Source organism: Hipposideros armiger, unplaced genomic scaffold, assembly GCF_001890085.2.
Source record: "Hipposideros armiger isolate ML-2016 unplaced genomic scaffold, ASM189008v1 scaffold_924, whole genome shotgun sequence".
In the NCBI taxonomy this organism is placed as follows: Eukaryota; Metazoa; Chordata; class Mammalia; order Chiroptera; family Hipposideridae; genus Hipposideros; species Hipposideros armiger.
The window spans coordinates 459,956-483,386 of NW_017732274.1; the positions used below are offsets into that span (position 1 = coordinate 459,956).

The 23,431-nt window shown below is 43.4% G+C and overlaps 2 protein-coding genes across 5 annotated transcripts in view; one reads left to right on the forward strand and one right to left on the reverse strand.

Annotated features, from left to right (window-relative positions):
• The window catches only part of ELAPOR1 (endosome-lysosome associated apoptosis and autophagy regulator 1), a 79,876-nt gene extending 64,491 nt beyond the window's left edge, over positions 1 to 15,385 (reverse strand). Inside the window, exon 1 of one of the 3 annotated variants that reach the window (XM_019630636.1) lies at positions 15,101 to 15,385. In XM_019630636.1, coding sequence (XP_019486181.1) covers positions 15,101 to 15,253 — 153 coding nt within the window. In that variant the 5' untranslated portion in view covers positions 15,254 to 15,385. The remainder of the gene's footprint in view (positions 1 to 15,100) is intronic. The other 2 variants (XM_019630637.1, XM_019630635.1) reach the window with 2 other exon arrangements.
• Positions 15,386 to 16,342: 957 nt separating this feature from the next.
• CFAP276 (cilia and flagella associated protein 276) lies at positions 16,343 to 22,517 on the forward strand. 2 transcript variants are annotated; one of them, XR_002122543.1, is made up of 5 exons: positions 16,343 to 16,507; positions 20,377 to 20,560; positions 21,007 to 21,122; positions 21,456 to 21,586; positions 22,000 to 22,517. XR_002122543.1 is itself a non-coding variant. In XM_019630639.1 (5 exons), the coding sequence occupies exons 1-5, from the start codon at positions 16,427 to 16,429 to the stop codon at positions 22,068 to 22,070; spliced, it is 516 nt and encodes a 171-aa protein (XP_019486184.1). In that variant the 5' UTR covers positions 16,343 to 16,426; the 3' UTR covers positions 22,071 to 22,151. The 2 variants fall into 2 exon arrangements, 1 of the variants encoding a protein (XP_019486184.1); XM_019630639.1 differs by having other exon boundaries at positions 20,377 to 20,493; positions 22,000 to 22,151.
• Positions 22,518 to 23,431: the final 914 nt, after the last annotated feature.

The following is a 23,431-nucleotide window of genomic DNA, read 5'->3' on the forward strand; positions in this document are numbered from 1 at the left end:
TGGCTACACACGGCAACCCACTGCCACAGCGGCTGCAGCCTACGCCATTGCCAGCGACTCACGGCAGCCCAGCTCCAGGTTGAGCTGTCGTTCAGCATCTTAGCTGTAGAGGGCAGTGTCACTGGCCCTCATATGTGGGATCCGAACCGGGGCCCGCTGGCATCCCAAGAGAGTTCTTAACCATCGCGCCACTCGGCCGGCCCAAAAGTATTCTCTTTTAAACATCTGTAATTGTTAAGCAACATAACCATCTGAGGATAAACACCCACTCAGCTATTTTAGGGAGCTGGTGAGGATACGTTTGGTCTGGATGACCAGTAAGACCACCCAACACCAGAATTTTTTTTTTTTAAACTGAGGAATTGGGGGAGGGGAACAGACAAGTTGCTGTTCTTTTGTGCTTCATTTTAGTTGTGGAGGACATTGCTTCACTGGCCCATGTTGGTATTATCATTGCGCTCTTCCCAGGAGAGGCAGTCGCTAGCCGGCTGTTGGATGGTCTCTCACGGTGGCGCACAGCGGCTCACGGCAGCTCACGAAAGCTCACGCCTGCTGCCGGCCAGTTCCACTGCAGCTTACGCTGTCCCCAGCAACTCATGGCAGCCCAGCTCCAGGTCCAACTGTTGTTCACCATCTTAGCTGTAGAGGGCGCAGCGTCACTGGCCCTAATGTGGTATCCGAACTGGGGCCCTGATGCTCAGAGCTGGCATCCCCAGCCAACTCATAACCAACATGCCACTCAGCCAGCCCAGCATTTTATGAGGTCACAATTTTATATCTGAACGATACTCCCCAGAGTGAAACAACTTGTTGATCAGCTTGGTCTTCAGTTTCTGCAAGTATAAAATTAGATTTTCATAGAGATGGGATGATAGCAATGACTGTTTTTTAAAACCTTAGTTTTTAGGTTATCTCAAACTTAAAAGGATATCTCCTGTTGCAGAGAAGCTCCTGAGATCTATTTGCATGCTCCCAGGGGTGTCACCTTTATCTGCTCATACTCATTCATGCCCACTCCTTTCAGTTACTCACTATCTGACAAAAATGAGAGCCTATTAGCGATTGCCTGCATTAAAGACGATCAAGCGCATTGACCACAGTCACACGTTCCTCTGACATCTTACCCGAACCCATCTCCACATGGGAAAAACTAGCTGGTGACTATAAGAATCAGGAGTAGTCTTTTAGATAACCCAGGACTAAAAACTCCATATGCTCTTTTAAAACTCTGCCTTTCCCCCCCTAGTTCTTTGTATCTTCTGACTTCCTGCTAACCTGTTACTTACTTTGTATTTAGGCACAGCCCCTTCCTTCTTTTCCTTTACAGATGATTTACACAGCTGAGTAATATTTGTAAATGGAGGCTCTAGCATTAATCTTTAAAATATTTTTTACAAGGAAAATAAGTTGACCCATTAATTCAAAGTTTATGGAACATCTAGTCTGTTTATAGCTCAGGGTTTGTCGTGCCTGATTTTTCCCAACTGCTGTCCTGACAGAGCCATCCAGAGGAGAATTTGAACAAAGCCAGATATAACTGATGCTCCCTTTATTTTTTTTTCTTGGTGGCTTACTAGCCACTCTTTTATTTTTATATGCTTGGGATTGGAGGGCGAAGTAATCAATTTCAAGCAGAAAATTTGCCAATTTCAGTTTCCTTTTTAATTCAGAAATAGTTTTCCTTTCTTGTTTTGCATGGGGTAAGAAAAGGGATACTCCAATTAGTATGCAAGCTTATTACATTAAAGCCCAATTATTGTTGTCATTGTTATTATTATTATTATTGCCTTTTATATTGTACCATCAGTAAGATTCAGATTTAGAAAATCACACTCCAAGTCTATGAAATTCAATCTAGTTTTCACACTGCATTGTGCTGTGGGCCTTTTTAAAATGCTTTTAATACATAACAAAATAAAGAAGAAAATTAAATAACATATCAGGCTTCTCAGACTTAAAGGAATTTGAAAAGTGGAGAGCCTAGGAAACATGAAAAATATATTTTCTTTCAACAGCTGTCAAGCACTAATGATAATTATCTGTTCTGTGCTTTCTGGTGTGAGGAGAGCTTAAGGAGCAACGTGACACACGGTACAATTTTTATCACTTAGCAGAGGAACAATACAGACTGAGGAAAAGCTATGAGTTTGACCAAATTATTTTCAGAAAATTGGGCAAAATGAGCCATCAGGTCCGTCTGCCCTGACTGGGACCAGCTGGCAGCTTGATAAAGGCGACAGGCTCTCCAGCTGGGCCCTCTGTGTCTCAGTGATTCCCAAGTGAGAATGAACTCGGCGGCAGCTCTCACAGCCGAAGCCTCCCTCCTCCTCCTGACTGCAGATGGAGAAGACTAATGCTGTCTTTTAAATTCCATGTGCAGGCCTGACACACATCTATCGAAATGTTAAACCCTTAGACTCTTGGACCCACAATTTCTACTTTTAAGAATTTATTCTACAGGTAGACTCAAACAAGTTTGCGTCAATACAGGTAAGAGGGTGTGCGCTCCAGTACGGTTAGCGTGTAAATGACTGGAATAGACCCTTCGTCAAGTTTCTGTTTCCATAACTGATGGCACATGCATGTAATGAATCACAATTTAGTTGTTAAAAATAAAAGATGTAGAGCTATAGTAATGAAAACAGTAAAATAAAGCCTAGGACAAATATTTTTATTTGATTTGTACAGAAAGGAAAAATAACAGACAGATGTGCTTGTACAGATATAAACATTTCAAGAATATATTTCAGCAGGCGTTGAAAGACCCCATCTAGAGCTCCCAAGCGACCTCAGAGAGTTTCTGGAAGTTATTACTACAACTAATAGAGAGAATGCTTGCTCATTCTACAGCAAACAGTATAAAAAAATCCCTATACATCATTCTTGTTCTAAATCCCCTCTCAGCTGCTTCCCCCTCCATCTAGCCAGGAGTAAAAACTCTCCACTCTTCGCCCATGCTATGGAGTCCGGGTGAAAGCTACTTCCAGGGGTGGGCTTCTGGAAATAGGTAGCATTTTAAGGTCTGAAAGGATTATCTTAGGGTAAAATAGAAGTGTCAGTAGATAGGAGATGGCCACTGCTCTCCACTCTACCCGAGAGGAGACTGGGTTAGAGTAATGGCTCTCAGGAAAATGCTTTCTGGGCACATCTAAAGGCATATGCAGATTTGATGGATTCAGTTACACTTTACACACTATGCCCAGCCCTCTCTCCTCTCTCACATTTCCCTGCCTAGGTGGTCCTCGGGGAGGAGTTTGGCTTGAAAAGCAGAGCTGATACTTACACACAGCCATTCCAATTGACTTATAAATTCGGTTAAGTGCTATTAAAGAAAAGTGAAAAATATGCTGAGAGTTTATGACAAGGAGACCTAATTTAGACTGGGGAGGTTAGAGCAGGCCTCTCTGAGGAGTGAGTTTAAGTGGCAAGTTGAGGATTGAAGGAATTTGGCGGGTAAAGATGAACGGACAGTCTTGCAGGCACAGGAGAGTCTGGTGCTTAAGCAATGGAAAGAAGATCGATGTGGCTGAACAACGTAACTTTTCACTTGTAAAGTGGAAAAAACTATATCCCCGTTTTGAAGTTTCCAAAACTACTAAAGGAAGATGTAAGATTTTAATCAAAGGTCCCTGGGGACATGCGTTTGTTTAAAAGTTGTCATTTACTTTTACATTTTAAAGTAATATATACTCATAATAATAACAGTTCACATTTATTGAGTGTTCTAAGTGTCCTGCATGTGTTAACTCATGTAGTCCCTACAATAATAACTCTATGAGGTTGGTGCTATTAATATCGCACCCCTACTTTACCCCACACCATTTCCTCTCCTCTTTCCTGCTTTATTTTTCTCCATAGCATCTTTACCATCTGATATATATATATATATATATTACATATATATATATGTGCATATACAGAGGGTGCCAAACAAAATGTATACACATTTTAAGAGAGGAAAAAAACTGTATTAAAATTATCCTGATGGTAACCACTTTGAGCACCTCTTATTATTGCAGAAGTCAAACGTGACTTGTATTCATCTTTTGTTATCGGTATATATTGAGTATTACAATTTTAATACATTTTTTTTCTTTCTTAAAATGTGTATACATTTGTTGGCACCCTCTGTATGTATAATTTTTTAAATTGTCCACCTCTTCTGATTAGAATGTAAATCCTTTGAGGGCTGGTATTCTTGTCCGTTTTATTCATTTCTGTATTTCTAGTGCCTGCCACATAGTAGACACTCAAAGTTTCCTGAGTGAATCCCCATTTTGCAGATGATGAAACTAAGACACACATTGATTAGCCCATCTGAGGTTACTTGGCTGATAAAAAAGCAGGATCTCAGGCAGCTGGGCTTGTAACCACCATGCTATTTTCTGCCTGTTCATGCTAACAGTCCAAATTGTGCAAAGGGTATAAGCTGAAAAGTAAAAGTTCCCCTCCCTCCTGAAAATCCCAAGAAAATCTACAAGTATAGAGAAAAAGTCTGGAAAGATGTAATAAAATGTTTACAGTGATATTAACCTCATTACAGTTATGAGATTTTGTTAGTTTTATGTCTTTTTTCGCATTCTGTATTTCTTGAATTTTTAGAATAAGAAAGTATCATTGTTACAAAAATAGTAAAACTATCTAAAATAGTATTCAATAGATCTGGAGGAAGGAAGGCAGTCTGGAGGTCAGTTCCATTCCCAAATCAATACTTGTATGCTTTCCTTGAGGATATTTCCCTACTGTGCTCTAGTTTCTTGCTATGTTCCTGAAGCAGTGATCTAGCAACAGACACAGTGATTAAAAGTTCTCAGGGCCAGGGCCGGCCGAGTGGCGCATTGGGTAAGAGCTGGCTTGGGACACCAGATGGCCCTGGTTCGGATCCCACATATGAGGGCCAGTGACACTGCCCTCTACAGCTAAGATGCTGAACAACATCTCAACCTGGAGCTGGGCTGCCTTGAGTCTCCGGCAACCGCGTAGGCTGTAGCCCCTGCTGCAGTGGGTTGCCATGGGCTACTGTATGTAGCCAGCAGCCAGCATGAGCGGCCAGCAGCCAGCAGCCAGCATGAGCGGCCGTTCAGAAGCCGGCGACTGATCTGCCTCGCCCGGGAAGAGCGCAATGATGGTGCCAACTTGGGCCAGTGAAGCAACATCCTCCACAACTAGACTGAAGAACAAAACGACAGCAACTTGTCTGTTCCCCTTACCCGATTCCCCAACACTGTTCCCTCCCCCAATTCCTCAATAAAATCTTAAAAAAAAAAAAAAAGTTCTCAGGGCCTGCCCAGTGGCGCGTTGGTTAAGAGTTGACTTGGGACACCAGCTCTGAGCAGCAGGGCCTCCAGTTCAGATCCCTCATGCCAGTGATGCTGCGCCCTCTACAGCTAAGATGGTGAACAACAGCTTGACCTGGAGCTGGGCTGCCGTGAGTCACCAGCAATGGCATAAGCTGCAGTGAAGCTGCAGTGGGCTGCTATAAGCTACCGTGAGTGACTGGCAGCCAGCATGAGCAGCCAGCAGACAGCATAAGCTGCCAAGAGCCATCGTGAGTGGCCATCCAGTGGCCAGTGACCGATCTGCCTCACCCGGGAAGATAATACCAACATGGGAGAGTGAAGTGACATCCTCCACACACAACTAGACTGAAGAACAAAAGGACAACAACTTGTCTGTTCCCCTTCCCCAATTCCCCAATGCTGTTCCCCTCCCCCATTTCCCCAATAAAACCTAAAAAAAAAAAAAAAAGTTCTCAGCTGTCATCTTTCCAGAAAGATGCTGAAAGTATATAAAACATCCTGTGATGTACTGTAAATTAGTTCTCCTTTTAATAATCTCTCACCATATCTTTTACTTTTCTGTCACATTATTTAACCAAATTTATAATTCTAAGTCAACTGGAGTGGTTATCTGTATCAGCTCTGCTTTTTCACAGTGGTGTACTGTACAAATAGCAACAAATTCTTTCCATCCCTACATGTTCACCCCTTCGAATGTGACTTTGCAGGGCCTCCTATCAAGAGGTGACGTCTGTTTCATGGCATGACATATGACTTACTTTGCCCAGTAGGACATTAGCAAACATGACACAAGTGGAGGCCTGAAAAGAGCTTGCACATTGGGGCTTGCTCTCTTACTGCACTGGAACTCTGAGACCATCGCATAAATGAGTCTAAACTAGCCTGATGGAGAATGAGAAGCCACCTGTAGGAGAACCTGGGGACTCAAATCAACAGCCTGACAACTGTCAGACTTCTGAGCGAGGCCATCCTAGATCATCTAACTTGCAGTCAACTCACCAGCTAACCACAGCCACATAAGGCAGCCCAACAGAGATCATCAGCCAAACTGCTCCAGACCACAAGAACCACCCAGTCAGCCTACAGAATTGTGGGCTAAAATGGTTGCTGTTTTGAGCCATTAAGTCTCACGACGGTTTGTTACTCAGCAAAAGCTAACTGATACAGATCCCCTTTTTTATTGAAAGGTTATCTGGGGAGAAGCCATTTCTAAATTAAGGTTGTAAGAACCTTACAGTCTTAGTTTTTTTGCTTACTTAGTTTTCTAGCTAACAATCCTCTTTAAAATAAGGGGTACACAGGCAAAGAAGACCTCCACTGTTGGGTGATCAGAGTATGAACAAGGCCTACATTTGCAGAAATTATCTAAGTCCCATAGGGCTAGATAGTCCCTGGTAATGTCCTTTTTCTCAGAAGTTAGTCCCGCCAGTATCTAAGGCAGCATTAAGCCCCTCATTTGACAATTCATCCCTAATGTAAAGGAAAACTCTAATGGGTAACTGAATCCACCAAATATGCATACGGGGTTAGATGTGCCCAAAACCTAAAGGGGATTAGAAAATTAGCCAGACATCCTGGGGGAAGAGCCTTCCAAGCAGAGAAAACAGCAGTCGCCAAGACCCTGAGACAGTAGGTTACCTGTATGTTGGAGAAATAGCAAGGGGGCTGGTGTGGCTGGAGAGAAGTAAGTTGTGTATACACGTAGGGCTTTGTAGGCCATTACTTATATAAGGAGCTGGTTTCTACTCTGAGATGGGGAGTTTTGGAAGGTTTTGAGCAGAGGAGACACAAAATCTGCCTTATTTTCAATAGGTTTACTCTGGCTGAACACTAGACAGTAAACAGGCAGGGTGGAAGCAAAGAAACCAGCCAGGAGGCTTTTGTAATCTTCTAGGTGAGAGGCGATGGTGTCATGGAACAGGATGAGTGGCAGTGGAGGTGTAACAAGCGGTCAAATTCTGGGTATATTTTGAGGATAGCGCTAACAAGATTTTCTTATAAACTGGATATAGGGAGCAGGAGAGAGAGGAGTCAGGACTTGGGGCCTGAGCAACTGGAAGGATGGGGTTGCCATTAGCTGAGATGAAGAAGATTCTGGGAGGCACATGTTGGATAGTGATGGGAAAATCAGGTGTTTGGGACATGGTAAATCTGAGCTGCCAATCAAATAGGTACATAGAGAGGCCATTTGTGCAGCTGGATGTACAAGTCTAGAGTTCAGGGATGAGATCTAGACTGGAAGTATCAATTTGGAAGTCACTGACATACAGATGCTGTATAAAGACATGATGCTGGATGAGATATTGAAGGGAATGAAAATAGAAGAGGATATATATATAATATATTACATATATTATATAGTGTATATATATATATATATATATATATATATATATATATATATGGAGAGAGAGAGAGAGAGAGATGGAAAGGAAAGGAAAAGAGGGAGGGAAGGAGGGAAGGTTGACTGAATTTTGGGGAGCTGCCGGGTTTAGAGCTCAATGACATGAGGGGGGAAATCAATCAAGGGGACAGAGAAGGAGCCACCAAGGGGATAGAAAAAAAAATACCCAGGAGAGTTGCTGCTCTGGAAGCCAAGAGAAGAAAATGTCCCCAGGAGGGGAAAGTGATCATAGCTCTACCAGATGCTGGCAGGTGAAGTTTGATCTGGATGGAGAAATTACCACTGGATTGAGCAAGCCCAGTTTTGGTAGGGTTGTGGAGCTGAAAGTCAGCTTGGAGTAGATTCAAAAGAGAAGGGAAAGTGGATTTGGAGAGTAATTATAGACAAGATGTTCAGCGGCTTTTGCTTTAAAGGGGAGCAGTAAAAAGGGTGGCAGCTGGAGGGGGAAGTGACACTCAAGAGAAGTTGTTGGGGTCCCCCCCCCCGCCTATTTTTTAAGCTAGGAAAAATAATAGTACATGTGAAGATTGTTAGGAATGGTTCAGTAAATGGGGAAAATGGATGACTTGAGGATGAAGGAAGACTTGCTGAATCTACATTAAAAAGGTAAAAAGGACGGGCCTGAAGGGGGCGGTCAAAGTGAAAGGGTTGGCTTTAGAGATTAGCGAGAGCAGTTCATCCAGCTCCCCCTTAAAATGATGTCAAACAAGACCATTTAATGACAGGATGATTTCCTGTTACATTAAAAAAAAAAGATCATAAAACAGTAACAAGCACAATATTTATGAAGCACTATGCTTAATTCAATGCTAAAGTGTTAAAGCACTTTAAGCATTATCTTGCTTAATCCTCCACCAATCCATAAAAGATGAGAACTAAATTATCCCCGTTTTCCAGATGAAAAATAGAGGCGAGGAGAGGTGACTTATCTTTCCCCACATAATGTAACTGGAACAGTGACTAGGATTCGACTGCAGGAGCCAGACTTGCACGGCCATTACTCCAGGCTAACACTGTCCCATAGACACATAACGTGAGTCACATACCAGATTTAAAAATTTCCAGTAGGAACATTAAAAAAAGTAAAAAGACACAGGTGAAATTAATTTTAATACATTTTATTTGGATAATATCTAAAACATTATCATGTCAACATGTAATCAGTATAAAATATTGAGATATAGCTGGTCCTCAAATAATATTTCAGCATCGTTTTGTTCTTGATGAGAAAAAGAAAATTGATTTTGTGTGGAGTTGGCACGTTTTCGTCATGTCTGCATGGGTTTTGTCTGAATTTTCCGTTTTCCTCCCACATTCCAGAGATGTGCACATGAGATGAACTGGTATGTCTACATTGCCCCAATCTGCATGAGTGTGGGTGTGGGTGTGAGTGTCCCTGAAATTTAAGGGGGCATCCTGTCCAGGGTGGGAGCCCACCTTGTGCCCTGAGCTGCCGGTATGGGCTGTAGCCACCTTTGACCCTGAACTAGATAAAAAGGTTGAAAAATCATTATCTTAGTGGTTTCTATTAATCTTCCTTAAATGTATGTATAGCTCATGTTTATTTCAATGTTTAATATTAGAAGTGTTTTGGGTCCTTGTTTAGAAATTCAGTGATATTTTTGTGACCAGAAATATACTGTAGGAACTTAACTTGTTTATATCAATTAGGCTGTGGTAAAATTGGTTTTGCTATACAGCGTTTTGCTTAAAGTTGGTTTCTAAGAACCTATTGACGATGTTAAGCGAAGACTTACTGTAAGTAAGTCTTCCAAATCTGGCATATACCACTAGCCACATCTCAAGTGCTCGATACCCACATGTGGCTGGTGGCAACCACACCCAGACAGCACAACTCCAGACTCTTAACTACTATGCTCTCCTGCTTCTCTTTGCCAAGTTCTATCAGCTCTTTTCTCAGAATATCGTTCACATCTACTCTTTTTTCCTTTTCAATTCAACTGACTTTTACCACCATTAAATTCTTAATTTTTTACTGTTATAAGACCATGTTAATTATACTTTTGCAAAAAATCTAACTATTGCAGCTAACATTTATTTAGTATTTACTATGCACCAGGAACTGTTCTAAGCAATATGCATGTACTCTATTAATATTCCCAACTTGATGATGAAGAAATTGAGGCACGAGGAGATTAAATAAGTCTCCCAAGGTCATACAGTTACTCAAGGGGAGAAGCTGGAAATTGAACCAAGCCTATCTAGTTTTATCCAGATCCCATGCTGTGCAACTATCCTGTTCACTCTCACAAATATATACATTAAAATGATAATTTGAAGGCCGGCCAAGTGGCGCGATGGTTAAGAACTGGCTTGGGACGCCAGAGGGCCCTGGTTCGATCCCACATAAGAGGGCCAGTGACACTGCCCTCTATAGCTAAGATGGTGAACAACAGCTCAACCTGGAGCTGGGCTGCTGCGAGTCGCCGGCAACGGCATAGGCTGCAGCCCCTGTGGCAGTGGGTTGCCATGGGCTACCGTGTGTAGCCAGCAGCCACCGTGAGTGGCCGTCCAGAAGCCGGCGACTGATCTGCCTCGCCCGGGAAGAGCGCAATGATGGTGCCGACTTGGGCCAGTGGAGCAAGGTTCTTTACAGCTAGATTGAGGAACAAAATGACAGCAGCTTATCTGTTCCCCTTCCCCCAATTCCCCAGCACTGTTCCCATCCCCCAATTCCCCAATAATAAAAAAAAAAAGAAAAAAAAAAGATAATTTGAATCCAGCAAAGTGGCACATTGGTTAAGAGCTGGTTTGGGACGCCAGCTTTGAGTAGCAGGGCCCCGGTTCAGATCCCCCAATGGGGCCAGTGACACTGCCCTCTACATCTAAGATGGTGAACAACAGCTCGACCCGGAGCTGGGCTGCTGTGAGTTGCCAGCGACGGCATAGGCTGCAGCCCCTGCTGCAGTTGGGCTGCCGTAAGCTACCGTGTATGGCTGACAGCCAGTGTGAGAGGCCAGCAGCCAGTGTCAGCTGCCAAGAGCCGCTGTGAGCGGCCATCCAGAGGCCGGCGACTGATCTGCCTCACCCGGGAAGACCGCAATGATAATACCAACATGGGCCAGTGAAACAACGTCTTCCACAACTAGACTGAAGAACAAAACGACAGCAACTTGTCTGTTCCCCTTCCCCCGATTCCCCAGCGCTATTCCCCTCCCCCAATTCCCCAATAAAATCTTAAAAAAAAAAAAGATAATTTGAGTGATACAATAATAGGTGATTTTAACCATCTTTTTATTTACCTATATTTTTCCAATTTTTCTGCAAATGAAATGTGTCACTTTTGTAATTTTTAAAGTATTTTTAAAGTAAAGTCAGGTGATTATTAGACTCGTTCAGTTTTGGTGTTACTTGTACCTTGAGACAGGAGAATAGACAAAATGACTCTTTAGATGTCTTCAGATCTCAAGAATCTATTATTCTTTAACCCTCTCTGATTGTAAACAAAAACAGTCCATCTTGCTACCCTATAAGTACGTCATGATAAATGGAGAATTTTAATTTTCTCTTCACCAAATATGGCAGGATGTTTTAAACATCCAACCTTGAGGGTTCCCAAACCAAAGCAGTCATTTTAAATCTTTTGTTTTTGGTGAAATATTTCCTGAAAGCTCAGGGGTCCTGACTGTTTTCTAGATCATTTCCTTGTGGAGTTCAAACCTTGAATGATGTGTTAGAACAAATATAGAAAGGACTGTAAAAGTCTAGAAGCTATGATCGTACTGGGAGCGAGTATGCCAAAGTCTCAGGACTTTTCCCACCTTGTTCTCAGGACTTTTCCCACCTCGTACAGAGCTGATCCCAGAGAAGTCAGAACTATGAAAGGCGATTACTCTTTTCCCAAAGCTGTTCTTTTTGCATCCTGGCTAGTAGCTCCTCCCACTCTGAAATCCTAACAGAAACCCTCAGCTTGCCCCTCTCCATCACAATACACTTTCAATCAATTGCCAAATCCTCTAACCTCTACCTTCAGCATACTTTTCATATCTATCCTTTCCCATTTATCCCACTGCCACCATCCCAGGGCAGTCCCTTTGTTAACCTTCTCCTTGACCTCAGTAAAATCTTCTGAACTGGTCCGCTTGCTTTCATCTCTCTGCTCTCAGCTCTGGCCTACAGCAACCATGCTTATTTCATATTCATGCTAATCCACTCTGAGCAGGCCGCCGTCCACACTAGAAATCCTTTAGGGATTCTCCACTTAGTCTCTGACTTTCTAAGGTTGATTTCTAGTGTAACCCACACTTACTCTACATTTCAGCCAGCGTGTCTGAAATTCCCAGGGTCTTTTACATTTTTATATTTTCTACCTGTGGACCTTTCCTCAGGCTCCTCTATCTAGAAAGCACCCTTCCTCCATCTGTGCTCATTGAAATTCTACTGATTATTCCAAAAGCAGGTCAAGTGCCAACTGCTTAAATAAGTTTTCTTCCTTTCCTATCAACCTCTATATTGCCACTCCTGCATTGGTTACCACATGTTAACCTTTCATCATCATTTATATGTCACTATTTTTATACTTAGCTTTTCTGCCTACCAATATTTCTTAACCACCTATGACATGTTGAGGGTATGTACTAGTCACAAGTGTTATCTAATTTAACTTAATCCTCACAACAGCCTATGAGGTAGGTATGACCACCCCCATTTTACAGATCAGGAATCTGAGGCTGTCAGAAGTTAATTAACTTGCTTGTAGCAGCATCCTTACTAAGTGGCAGAGTCATCACTCATTCAACAAATCTTATTCCAATCCATGTCTGCCAGATTCCTCAGCCCTACAGGCTTTTCAATACAGACTGGGAAGTCCCTTTGGGGGCAATTAGCACTGAAGCCTCAGATGAGGCAGATCTGTTAAAGGCAGGTTTCTGCTCCTCTCTCATTTGATTTAGTTAGATTCATAGTGCTATAGGAAATGCTCTTTGGCTCTCAGCACTTAGCCTGGGCTAGCACAGGGAGGGCTAAAGAAATGATTCATGAAGACAAGCACTGTACAGGATGTTTGATTCCACTGGTGGATGATTGGAAAGCTGTTGAAGGAATGCCAAGCCCCAGCTCACGTTTAACGATCTAGAACTTGCTATTCTCTGCCACAAGTTTAGGCCACAAGCTAAACTTATCTGTTTCCTGATTAGACCAGAAAGATGCCTCAGATTTCGGAAACAAGGCTTGCACAGCATTGTCATTAAGGTCAGCCTTGCAGGGTATGTGTCCCTACACCTAATGTAGACTCACAAGAAATTCACGTGAAGATTAAGAACAGAGAAGGGCTACTCTACCCTGAATTGGTTTTCCACCATTTAGGGCTGGAAGCCCCGAAACTTGTTGGGTCAGTTCATATTGCCAAATGAAGAATATTATAATAATGGGTTTATTCTCTTCCTTACTGTTTTGAAGTCAAGTGTGTTCAGCGGCCACTATTTGCTCAAGGAGAAAGTAAACAGGATTTGCTGACGCCCATGGTCAATGAGCACGAGTCCTAAGACACTTTCACTCTGGCAAGGGGTGTGGATCTACTGGTAAAGAAGCTGAACAGGAAAGGGGGTTAGGTAACTCTAATTTGTGTTTTATTTGTATTTTTCCTTTCAGTCCTCAAAAAAATTCTTTTGAGGTAGGTGTTATTGAAATACCTATTCTATAGCTCCAAACACTGGGTGGTAAGTAAGAGGCAGGGACTGGAACCCTGCTATGTTGAGGTCCACAGCTTTCTACAGTCCTAAGCTCACTCTCTGTGGTAAGGCCTTTTGCTTAGGCAACTGTCAGTCATTTAAAAAGGACTAAAGGCAAAATTTATACACAAGTTAGAGTTCTCAAGTGTCAATATTCTTCCCTCCCTCCAAACCAAGATGATATGAAGTGTTAAATTTCTTAAATGTCACATTTTCCATTGTTGACGGAGACCTCAACAAGAAGTGGTAGCTGGATTGTAAGAGTCTTACCTTTCACTCAGGAGACTCCCATGTTGGATTCTTAGGCAAGTGGACTTGTTTGAACTGATTATCTTGGTTGGTTAGAGACCACAAGCCACCAAGGCCAGTAAGTCACAGTCACTGACAAAATCATCCTGTCCCCAGCCATCTCTAAACAGGTCATAAAGTAGCTGGGTGGAAGTGTAGATGGCCCAGGGCAGGCAGTCATTGGGACTGATAAAAGTTACCAAAAGTCCCACGGACAGGGGTCACTTAATTGTGTCATATTCATGAATGAAATCAAACATCTTTATTCACACAAAAATTCTCACCTCTCCCCCTTCCTACTTCTTCATGATCTGTTATGTTGTAAGCAGTCTAATGGTTGGAACATCTTCATAATAATATACTTCCATATGGGATGGGGTTGTTGCTGCTAACCAGTTAACACTGACAACTTAAAAAAAAATTTCAACCTCTCAAAACCTTAGCCAAGTATAACATTTGGGGTTACTTTTACAGGGCTAGAGTCTTGATGTATTATAAAGTTGTTTACATTTCACATAGATAAGCAAAACGACTTTTATTTTGCCTTCCCCAATGCAGTTCTTGTAAATATTTTTTGCTGCCTCCGTCATATGGTTAAAAAAAGTTACTCAGAACACAACCAAATATTATTTCAATACTATACAGACTACTGAGTTTTGTTACTCCTTAATACCTTTTTGTGTCCCTCAAAAAAAAAAACCCCACACATTCAAAAGACATTTTTTTTTGGCTGGAAGACATTCACTACCTATTGTTTGAATTATGAGCATTTTAGAAACACCTTGAAAAAGACTTATGACATATGTCAGCAGAGGTCCAGAGAAGGAAAATAGAGATTGGCAGAAAGTGAGAGAGTACAGAACTCAAAGCCGGGTCAAAGCTGGGGGTTGTGCTGTCAGGTATACTAAGCAAAGCACATGGGGAGACAGGTGATGGATCTTTCAGTCCCTTCAATCTCCTTTTTTGAAGCCATGATAAAACCACAAGGATTTCCCCTTCACTCCACCACTTTCCTCTGGCCTTCCTAACTCCTTTCTCACCCCTCTTCCCCTTTCCCACTTTCTATTTTGCCCCTCTGCTTATAATCTTTTGGTTTTAACCACTTTTAAGGTAATTTCAGTCATTCTCCTTCCCTTATTCCCGAGTCCAGGGACCCAGATCCCTCCTGGGCTCCTTAGAGCTGGGACCTGTCTCCCCGAGTCCAGCAGCCCAAACCGTAAGGATGATCTGTTCTAGTTCATGAGTCTTCTAGTGGGCTGGCCTCTCCATGACGCCAATCTGCTCCTCCCCCCCATCCCCAAAGAAGCCTAAACTCCGTGGCCTTTGAAACTAAACTGTCTGTGCCTAGGTCCCCAAGGTCTCCGCTGGGTTCCAAGATGTTTCTGACTAACGTGGAGTCGGGTCGGGGAGGACAGTACCTCTTTGCAGGCATGGAGCTCCGGTCCCGCTCCTTGAGTCACCTGGAAAGCGGTCCCAACCCAGAGCAGCAGCCGCAGAAGCCGGAGTGTGCGCCGCTCAGTTCTTCCCCTGCCTCGGGCAGAGGGCTGGAGGCTGCGCCCAGGCTCAGCCATAGCGTTGTCCACAACGAGTCGCAGCAGCGGCTCAGGTGCTGCGGCTGCCGCTACCGCGCTGGCAGAAGACGGAAAAAAAGGGGAGGGAGGTTCACAGGGGGAGGATGCAAGGGGCTGGGCTCGCTTCAGTCACCTCCCTGCGGCTACGCCAAGGCCGCCCATCTTTCCTCTTTCCTCTTTTCCTCCTCCTACCCACGTCGCCTTGGCAACCGCCTCCTCTTTGCCTCCGCGCGGGTGGGGTAGGGACCACGAGATGCTCTGCCGCTCACCTGCGGGTCGCCATGGCAGCCGCCGCCACTGGCGCGCGCCGCGTGGGCGTGCACGCGCCCGGGGTCTGCAACCGGCCCAACAGGCGGGCACAGAGCTCTTTTAAAGAACGCGGTAGAAGCATCACCACCAAATTCATGTTTCCCACTGCCCTTTCGGACCATGGCCTACTTATGAGCATCTCTAATTTTGCAGATGTGGTGTTAGACAAATACTTACTAAGCACCTCCTTGTGTATGAAGCGATAGAAAGAGTGAGATGTCACCTCTTTTCGAGAACTTACAGCCTAGAAAATTGGCCCCGGTAGGTATTACCTACTGCAAAGGCAGCCGTTTCTGGAGATCTTACTTCCGTCCCGCCAGTTCCATCCGTGCCTTTACAACCCGCTCGATGCGAAGCCTTAAGGCTCGTATAGTTAAACCGGGTTTAAGCAAGGAGAGTTTTCCAAGCACCACACGTGGGTTCTTAGTCTCTGGACATCCCCATTCTGTCATTGCTTTGAAAAACCCTTTTGTTAAATGCGAGAGAAAAGGAAATTTCTGAGTAATCTTTTAGCACTTCTTTCGTCAACTGAAATCTCTTGCAGAAGTCCTGCACGCCGGGAGGCTGGCGTTTTTTATCCTAGTGCTCACGAGTGCAAATTCAAGGTCCTGGGTACGCTCCGCGGCGCTTTCCCTATTTTCCTGGCATTATAGCTTCCTCCCGAGGTGCCTCCCGCGCTGAACCGCCAGGTGGCGCTCTTCTCGGAGGGAATTCACCTCAGTCACAGACACAGTAGGACAGTTGCCTGGCAACCGAAAGTGGGCGTTCCAAACAATTGGGACCCGGATCCTCCGCGTGCAAAGTTAATGTGAGGCTGTGCGGGCCTCCCATCCCTCTTAAGAGCGACTCGCTGGGCATTTTACGATGCCTCCCACCCGAGACCCTTTCCAGCACCCTACGTTGGATAACGATGGTTCCTACGTGGGAAAACTGCGGGCTTCCGAGGTACTGTGGTTTCTTGAGCAGAGCCCCAGCAGGGTCGATGGCACTCTTCCGTCCGCGTGAGGGGCAGAGATGGTAACTGAAAGGACTCTGATGAGGACAGAGTCAGGTACCACAGAAGTCTGTTTTCTACCTGACTCCACGTCCCCGTATTCAGGTCTGCTAACGTTTCAGAGGTGCTTTTAAGCAGAGGGAAGTAGAGCTCTAGTCCAGAAGAATAAGTGGCTCTCGCTGCCCATAGCAATGATTGGTATAATGGGGCTTAAACAGGTCCAGGTTCTACCAAGCCACCCTTGGCCCTGTTTGGAAAACTGTTCTCTGAAGATAAATGAGATATGGAGTGAGAATCCTCGAAAAGCCATCAGGTCCTGCTTTATACATCTCTGTCTTCTGGTTAATGCTGGAATGTGTTTGTGTATGTGTGCCAGTGGTTTGGGAATTTAGATGATCTTTTTATCTGGTAGAAGTGTTTGGGATGCTTGAAGTGGTGCAAAATAAGGTGAATTAAATAGTAATTGTGGCTTAATGACAAAATCAAAGAGCTTTCTTTTGTTTATTCAATATTTATTATTTACTACCAAGTACTCTGCTAAACACTGAGGATATATAAATTAGGTATAGCTCCTGCTCTAAAGAAACTCTAGTGGAAAAGCCAGACCGATATCTCAGTAGCAAAAATGCTCCCACAATAGCATGTGTTGTGACAGTTGTATGTAGTGTGTCAGGAGAACTGGGCGCTTAAAGGAAAGCTTCCCAGAGCAGGTGAGTTTTGACAATGAAATAGGAATTAGCTGGGCCAGGTGAGGGAGTAGGTGGAATGTGAGTTAGGAAGCAGGAAACAGGAATCAGACATTGAAGGCAAAGGAAACGGGAGTATACATACACCTGGAAAGGAGAGGGAGGGTGATTTGTTTAGGGGCCAAAGAGTCCAGAATGGCTGGAGTGTCGGTGTGAGGTGGAGGAGTGGAGCGAGCAGGAGCTGGAGAAGTGGTCTTGTTGGGCTGGGGTGCTGTGTACACCATGCTTGTGAGCTGGGATTTCATCCTGGCGGTGCTGGAGAATCATGTTGGTATTTTAAGCACTAGAGTGACACAATAGGTGGGTGTTAAAAAGCAAAAGTGGCAGTGGATAGGATGGGAGGGGCACAAAAGGGCTCAGCCAGGAGGCAGGAGCCTCAGGAGGGAGCAATCTCCAGGAGGAAGAATGGACCTAAGGCAGTGATGCACGGGATGGTGATAAGGTGCAGATGTGAGAGAGGCAAAGGGCAGAACTGATGGGACTTTGTGGCTGGCTGGATATGAGCCCAAAGAGCGGATGTGTCTAGGGTAACTCCTAAGTTTCTGAGGGCTTAATTGATGCCATTAACTGAACGAGGCATCCAGGGGAAGCAGGTTTGGAGAGAGGTGTTCAGATCAATTATGCAGGTGTTGCTTGTGTGATGCCTGTGGGACATTTAAGTGGGGATGAATAGTAGGCAGCATGGCTGAAAGTTCTGGGTTGAAGATGTTTACATGGAAGCCACAGTGTTCACATGGTAGGTGAAGCCATAGGAGGAAATGAGCTCATCCAGCAAATGTGAGCGTAAGAAAAGCAGAAACTAACCCCCTGGGGAATGCCACTGTGTAAGGGGCAGAGAAGGAAGGAGCTGAGAAATAACAGCTAGAAGCAGGAGGAAAGCCAAGAGGAGCTGGACCCACAGGAGGTTGAGAGAACATTTGCGAGAATCAGAATCATGGTGCCAGAAACTGCAGAGGTCAAATAAGATCAGGTCTGGAAAGGATCCACCTGGTCTAGCCACAAAGCTCATTGGTCACCAGCAAGAGCAGTTTCAGTGGGTGCTTGTGGCAGAGGCCAGACTGAAGAGGGGATGGAAAGGGGAAGGAAGTAAAGATAGTAAATGATGAATCTTGAAGAAAAGTCTGGCTCTTTAGGGAAGCTGATAGTGGTAGCTAGACGGTGATAAAAGAATGAGAGAGAAGCTGGGTGCAGGGGATGCCAGGATGCTGCAGGTCTCTGAGGCACAGGGGAGGGCTGGATTCACGGTAGAAGGGTTATTCTTTAGTAAAAGAGACTTCCCTTTCTCTAAAGTGGAATGAAAGTGGATGTGAAAATGGCATCCGTGCTTGACTTTATTGTGGAAGACAATCTTGTCCTTCTGCTGATAGAGATGATGAGGCTTATGTAGCCTTCAAGGAATGGGAGAGCTGCCTATGCTTGCATCATGTATATTTGTAGTTTTCTTGTTTCCTTCTGCATCTTTCTTGGTGATAGCACAATGCCTGGTACATACTGTTCAATTAATATATAATTGAGCTGAATCACACAGCACTTTGTCATATATGGGGGAGGGGGAGAGATAGTTCCAACATCAGATAGATAGGTTGAATGACATTTCTACTAGGTTATAGTTATACTCACTGGAATTCGGTCATTGATTCAACCAATGCTTCATTTCTGAACACCAGTTAGATCGCTGTGCTAGGTACCAGGGACACAGTGGGAAACAATGACATTTCATATGTAATGAAGAAATCAGTTATATGCTTTTCACATCCATACTTGTGAAGTTTTATTTAGAGGATTGACTGTCCAATAGACCTTTTCTTTGATGTTCCTGCAGTCACAATGACCCTTCCCTGCCTACTGAAATCTTTTTCTCACCTGCTTAGACACTGCACTTTCCTGATTCCCCTGTCTCTGGTTTCCTCTTAGTGTCCTTTCCCTTCCTTCCCCCGTTATATCGTGCAGACATGAACCACTTCTTCCCTTTGGGCCACACTCCTGTTTGCAGGCTTCGACCACTACTTCATGTGGACAACCCCCACATTTCTATTACTTGTCCTGAGCTCGCCTCCAATAAGTTGCACACTTCCAGTTTTCTACTTGTTAATTGCATTAGGATGTCTTACCTTTTCCTCAAATTCAGGATGTCTAAACCTGAACTCATAATCTTTTTTATCTGCTCCTCCCCTTTGCCCGCCCCCCCACTCCCACTTCACCCCTTTGTCTGTATTCCTGGCCCATTTCTGTCAGTTCTAAGATTGAAGACTTAGAAGGATCAAAAGTCTGTGGAGTCTTGCCCCACATCATTCTTCTCTTTGCAGATATTCCTCTGAGATTGAATTAAAATAGGATGTTCTTCAAAAAACTCAAAACAGATCAGTCATATGACCCAGCAATTCCACTTCTGGGTATTTATCCAAAGAAAATGAAAACATTAATTTGAAAAGATATATGCGCCTATGTGTTCATTGCATTATTTATAATAGCCAAGATATGGAGGCAAACTAGGTGTCCATCGATAGATGATTGGATAAAGGAGATGTGGTACATATACACAATGGAATATTATACAGCAATAAAAAAGAACAAAATCTTACCATTTGCAACAACATGGATAGACCTACAGGGTATTATGTAAAGTGAAATAAGTCAGACACAGAAAGCCAAATACTATATGGTTTCACTTATATGTGGAATCTTAAAAAAAAAAAAAGAATAAAACAAAAACAGACTCATAGAAACAGAGACCAAAAAGATGGCTGCCAGAGGGAAGGGGAATGGGAGGATGGGTGAAAAGGTGAAAGGGAATGTAGTCAATAATATTGTGATGAGTTTGCACAGTGACAGATGATTACTAGAATTAGTGGAGTGTTTACATTGTAAGGTATAAAAATGTCGGATCACTATATTGTACACCTGAAACTAATATAATACTGTATACCAACTATACTTAAAAAATAATTTTAAACAATAAACAACAACAAATAGGATGGACTAAGGAATGGATGTCGCTGAAGCTACCACAGCAGCAAGGACCTGTAACCAGATAACCAGGTAACCAGGTCCTGGGTGTGGTTTCTCTTTTACAGAAATTGCCATGTAAGAACCCGGCTCACCTTGCTCAGCTACAGCAACCCTGGAGTCGGCTCAGCTCAACTCCCACGATCACCTCCATAAGGCGGGATGCTCATTTTTTTAAACCTGAGGTGCCTAACATTGAAATGATATTTCTCTTTACATCTACTTTGGACTCCTTCATATCTTCTTTGAAAGGTAGTCTGTCCCTGACTGCGTTAGTATCTTTCCTTTGGTCCCCAATCCAAGATACTACCAAATCTAAAACCAATACCGATTTATCTGAAGTCTGGGAAGTCAGAAGGCTTGGGGGTTTGCTTCAGTCAATTATCTGGAGCAAATAATTTTCTCATCAAACTTCTCAGTCTTCTGATTAAAACAAAGGCTGAATATAACCACGAATGAGGCAAAACCCATTAAGCCCAAGTCAGAGACAGTTCACTACTCCTTAGATCCAAACACGAGAGAACTCCATATTGACAAGTCATCATGTGCCATTTGGTGCGTAAGGAGTTGGTGGATCTCAGGCCCAAAAAGGGTTTGGTCGGCTTTGGGGGAAGAGTAGAGCCCAACAGAACCTGACTAGAGCACATGGAGGTGGGGCAGAGGTGGTGAGTTAACCCTGAAGTTGACTTCCTCTGTAGATACCAAAGGATGACCTGGATTTCCGCCTAGCAGCCTTGTACAATCACCACCTAGAGGCATTCAAGAACAAAAGTGAGATCCTGACACACCCGGAGACCACCCAGGTTACCCACAGGTAAGTGGTGGAGGTGCAGCCTCCCCCACTGAGAACAATGCCATCTAATCATATATAGTAAAGTGTCACCTGGGAAATAACAATAGGTACTTATTTGTGTTCAGATTTCTGTATGTTTTACATCTGTACCTGTAAATAATATTTTTTATTATCTAAAATGAACAGAGAGCCTCCAAGATTGTGCTTGTCTGTATAAACAAACTTTTCCATTAATTCCAGAGGGTAAAAAAGGGCCTTGGGTTACTTCATTTTTGAGGTTGCATGCAACTGTCTTTCCCTCATTTTTCTCCTTTTAATTGGTTGCATTCTCCCGTTCTTCTCCATACCATCTAGAATCATCAAGATTCAATTCCCTGGAGAATTTTTAGCCCCTCCTCCGCTACCCCCCATCAATTTCCTAGCTAACATCAGACACTGGATCAACCCGAAGAAGGACTCCATCCACAGCATCCAGGGTTCCATAGGTAAGGGTTAGAAGGGTAGATGGGTGGTGCAAGAGTTTTTCTAAATGGACCCAGGAACCAGGGAGTTGAAGTGATTGGCTATTAGGGAATATGGGGGATAACTGAGGGTCTTGGAACAGCAGTGATTAAGTTGGCACATAGACTAATATCAGGGGACATGCTGACTATGGGATGCATTCAATATTTCAGAGCCTCTAATGCAGTCTTCGGTCTAGGAGATAAAAATTCCCAGCGAAGTGGAAAAGCCTGGGAGTAGAAGGCCTTTAGCTACCTCCCATTTGTCCTCTATATGCCAGTTTTCCAGCTGTTACAAGAACCTTCTCCATAGTACCCATAAATGTATAGGTGATTACAGGTTCCCAGAAAAGGCTAAGGATCTGAAATTTACAGCTCTCTTTCTCTTTTCTCCGCAGTGTCCCCTCACACTGCAGCTACCAATGGAGGCTACTCCCGAAAGAACGACGGTGGCTTCTTCTCCACCTAGTGTTGACAGGCTCCTGGACTAATCAATCATAGTGAAACATCCTGCTGCCCATCTCCATTAAATAGATTTGTGCAAGATGAAGCCTGAAGTGCCTGTTACCCATGGACTACGAGTCGCCACTCCACTACTCTTAAAAAATCTGGGAGGGAAGTTTCGCAACTTCTAGAAATTAGTCCTGTAGAGCATATTAACTTGGAAAGTCATCTTGCTTAAAAGATAAGGATTTAGGACAGAACAGCAATTTTTGGCAGAAAGCAGGTATTCCTATTTTGTAAACTGGAGTCATTCCAACCATACAGATACATCTATTCAACCTTTTGTGTCAGGTACTGAGCTAAATGTTGGGGAAATAGAAATGGACATAGACCATTGTCTTAATGTGCTTACAATCACTGTAATCTTAGTAGCACTATGTAGCATTAACAGATTTCTGACCTGGATAAAGTCTTCTGCNCGGGGCCCTCTGGCATCCCAAGCGAGTTCTTAACCATCGCGCCACTCGGCCGGCCCCCTTTGGTTATTCTTTTAGGATAAGAAGAACAGATGCTAAAATAGAAATCATTTTGTCATTTGCTTTTGCGTGTCCATTTTAGATAAATAACTGAAAATTTATTAGGAAAGAGCCTACTTATCTACTGATGAAACTCTAAAAGAAATGCTAATACCATAATTAATTTTTCTGAAATAGGATTTTTATAAGTTTTTTGTGGGCACATGAGCTAATTAAAAAATAAGACACCTATCTGACTTTTGTGGTTTTCTTCCATCTTTATAGCAAGTTCTACTAAATAGCCTCAAGCTTATTACTAGAAACTTACTAACCTTATTCTAAAACACCCATCCAAAATTATGCTTGATTAATGTGTTTTATGTATTATTAACATTTCCTAACATAGTTTCCTTGGGGTGGGGGTGGGGGAGTTTGAAGTATTTCAATGACTTAATTAAAATGGGCTATTTTTCCCAAAACAATATTTAAAAAATTTTTGTTTTTAATATAACACCCAGATATTAATATAAACAAAAGCACATCTCTTTTATGTTGAAAAAGAAGGTATTTTTCTTTCTAGGTTTACCCATCCACTTATAATTTAAGCTTTTTTTAGAGTCTAGATAGGAGCGCTGGTAGAGTTGGTGTTTTATCTACATAATCCTTGAACATGTTTGAAGAAGCACTAGTGGTGGTACTTTATTCTCCCAGAGCCAGGGCACTGCCGGCTCTGAAGCATACAACTCTTCAGTGTGTGTATTTATGAGTATGTGTTCTAATAATGCGAGAGGAGCTTTTAAAACAAGTTTCCTTATCCCCACTGAACTTCCTCTGAACAGGTTGGGGCAAGATTTCCTAATTTAGGCTTGTA